This window comes from Propithecus coquereli, unplaced genomic scaffold, assembly GCF_000956105.1.
Source record: "Propithecus coquereli isolate 6110/MARCELLA unplaced genomic scaffold, Pcoq_1.0 Scaffold128, whole genome shotgun sequence".
NCBI lineage: Eukaryota > Metazoa > Chordata > Mammalia > Primates > Indriidae > Propithecus > Propithecus coquereli.
This window is the reverse complement of record NW_012136969.1, coordinates 811,968-815,012: the sequence shown is the minus strand read 5'-3', so window position 1 is coordinate 815,012 and position 3,045 is coordinate 811,968. Positions and strand designations below refer to the sequence as shown.

Here is a 3,045-nt window from a genome sequence, read left to right as displayed (position 1 = left end):
AGGTTGCTGTGAGCTAGGCTGATGCCACAGCACTCTAGCCCAGGCAACAGAGTGAGATTCTGTCTCAAAAAAAAAAAAAAAAAATTTTTTTTTAAAAAATTTCCTATAAAAACTGTCATATACTTAATTTCTTCCCTTTCAAGTAAGCACATAAAAAGTGGAAGTATATGCTGATTGAAAAGAGGTTTCTAAAGTTTGTCTTCATGAGATCTACCTTAAGTGCACTACTACTAGGGGAGTAAAAATATGAAGGTTTGGACTCCCTTAGATTTTATGACAAAAATTAGACACTCACCTTTTTTGGCAGTCTTTTCCAGATAAGGAAAATTGTTGGTGTCCCCAGATCCAACTTTGAAAAACGGAACATTCAGTTCGTGCAGAAATTCAACTGCCATCTACAAAAATCAAAGAGGAGCTCCTTTTCACTATTGTTTAAACACACTGTCCTCACAACAGAGGAGGAATAACATACAAATAGAAAACCCGCCTCCTCTTCCCCAGCGAGAAGGACTCTTAACAACTTGAAAGCAGGCAAAGATTTGTTCTCAGTCATTTCATTCAAGCATTTATTCATATCCGCCCATCCACTTGTCCAACAAACACTTAGTGCTGGTCTACACTGGCTATGACAATCTGGAAAGGAATATCCCTGGCCAGACCCTGCCTTCCCCAGGGGCCCGGGGCCCAGGGAACAAACATGAAAGGGTCATGACCTAATGTTGACACAGAAAACCAGGCAGTGAGAAAGTGAACAGCCCTCAAAGGCTTTCCCCTTTACTCAGGGCCAGATAGACTGCAAAAGAGGTCATTTCAATCCTTGCCAAAAGGGGAAAATGGAGCATTTTGTGGCCCAGCCTTGACAGTGATCCACGGTTGGCAGGGCCCATTAAACCCAAGCCCTTTCAGACCTCAAACCATGCAGTCCACCAAAAAGCAAACCTTGGCCACTTTTTTGGACACAACATCACTCCTTGAGATTATCTAGCTAGGGCTCTTCAACATCCTTCTCTGAGATTCATCAATAAGACTCAGGAAATTGGTAAACATCAGCAAACGTTTGCTGAAGGAATTGGTCGATCACAAATTATAAGCGCAAAACCTCAGTTTGCTGTCAAATTACAATAACTCAAAAGACCACTCTGTAAAAGCTCATTTACAGAGGCTGTAAAATTTGCATGGATTTCTGTAATTTTCAAGCGAGGAATAAAGGGGCAGATTCCCGCGGGAAGGGAAGGACGCCACATTTTGCAGTCCTCCTGGGGAGCCAGTGCCACCTGGTGGCCATTTAGAAAACTGCCACTTAGGAGTCACCGCCCTGGGCAGGGCACCCCCTTCAGTAATCTGGAAGGTTCTGCCTGGCCTTCTGGCCCGAGGCGGTAGCGCTGCGCCCTGGGGGGCCCTCTTTTTTCCATGGACTTCTGGCTTCCCCTAGCCTGCCCACCCTGCTGTCGGGTCCCCTCTCCATGTAGGGTGCAACGCAGCCGGCAGCCTCAGGACCCCTCCCTCCCTCCTACCCGCCCCACAGCACAAAGCCACAAAGCCTTTTGGAAAGGAACTCAGCCACCTGTGACCCTCCTCCGGCACCCTACTGGGTTCAACGCCCAGAAGAGCGTCCCACCGGCAGACCCGTTTGGGGGAAACGCTGCGCTGCCGTAACTCCGTAGAGGGTCCCGGTAGATCGACTTGTCAGACTTCTAAATCCACTGTTTCCCAAACTTATTCGACTCAGAACTTTTTGGATTCCAAATCAATTAATTAATGAGGATGGACAGCGAATGTCCACAGAACCCCCTCTCCGTACTATGTCCTGTAGAAACTTTGGGAACCGCTGATCTAAGTAAGGAGTCAGGAAAGAGAGGAGCGAAGCTGGGATTTTTCCAAAGCCCCCTCCCCTCCCCTCAGTTTTTAGATCCTGCAGGAAAGGAAAAAGAAGCCCATGATCATGAGTTGGGGAGAACAGGGAATGTTCCAGAGCTGCCCAGGACGAGGAGATGTTGAGAGGGAAGCGTGAGCCCCCCTCAGTGTGGTGGCTGTCGGGGGTACACCGCGACTCGGACAGAGGCTGGAGCCCTGCTGGCAGGTGGCGAGCGAAAGGAAGAGGCCGGTGGTGGAGGGAAGGGCAGCTCTGCTCGGATGGTCGTTGCATGTGAGGGAAGCACGTCCCTCAGGGGCCACCTCTAAAGTCCCAGCTTCCATTTGTTTTCTCAGTAGAACTTTCCAATTAGACTAAAGACCCTCCCTGCTCATTTCACCTGAGTTACAGAGCCTCAGTGCACCTTTTGACCAGGTTCCCTGATAGTTTTCTTGGCCTTAATAAAATTCTGCCACACCTTAACATTTCCTGCGGACACAGAGAACGCCCTAGAACAGCATACAGTTTGGAGAAAACAGGCCCTCAATAAATGCCTCCTGTCTATAAGGAAGTAGGGGTGGGTAAAGATGGAGCCACTGGCTAGGTAAACACGGAACACCGGGGACAGCCTGGTGGACAGGAAATGCTGGTTCAGCAACAGGGACCTAGCCAGCAAGGTAAATTAACACTTGTGAAGGCTCTTAAGAATGCATTTCTCTCTCATTCCCGTGCCCCCCGGTCAGTCAGGGAGCAAATGGCATTCCATGGACAAAGGAGCCTCAGAGCCCAATTAGGCTGAAGCAGAAAAACTCCTAAGGGTTCTGAGTGGGAGAAAGCTATCAGCAGGTGAGTGCCAACCAGCCTGTGCTTGCACCCTGCGGGCTTATCTCACTGGGTCCTCCCCGCAGCCCGGAGGGAAGGCCTCTTTATGATCCATTTTTATAGATGGGACCACTGTGGCTCCAAGAGGTTACCTGAAGAGCCCAACCCACACAGAAAAATGTCAGCGCCAGGATCTGAGTTCAGACACCAGAGAGGGCTTCCTGGGGAGTGGAGGGGAAAGAAACCAAAAAGGGGTACAGGCAGAGGAAGCCCCCACTACCAAACACCCAGATTCCTTTCTATCTCCCACCTGCTCCTGGTTCTCAACTGAAGCTATCTGGAAGGGAGGAACCTAAAGAAGTGACTTTCCT

At 49.4% G+C, this 3,045-nt stretch overlaps 1 protein-coding gene across 1 annotated transcript in view; it reads right to left on the bottom strand.

Annotated features, from left to right (window-relative positions):
• NANS (N-acetylneuraminic acid synthase) overlaps nucleotides 1–3,045 on the bottom strand; it is a 24,647-nt gene that overhangs the window by 12,770 nt on the left and 8,832 nt on the right. The window contains exon 3 of the mRNA XM_012638265.1: nucleotides 279–395. Coding sequence (XP_012493719.1) covers nucleotides 279–395 — 117 coding nt within the window. The remainder of the gene's footprint in view (nucleotides 1–278; nucleotides 396–3,045) is intronic.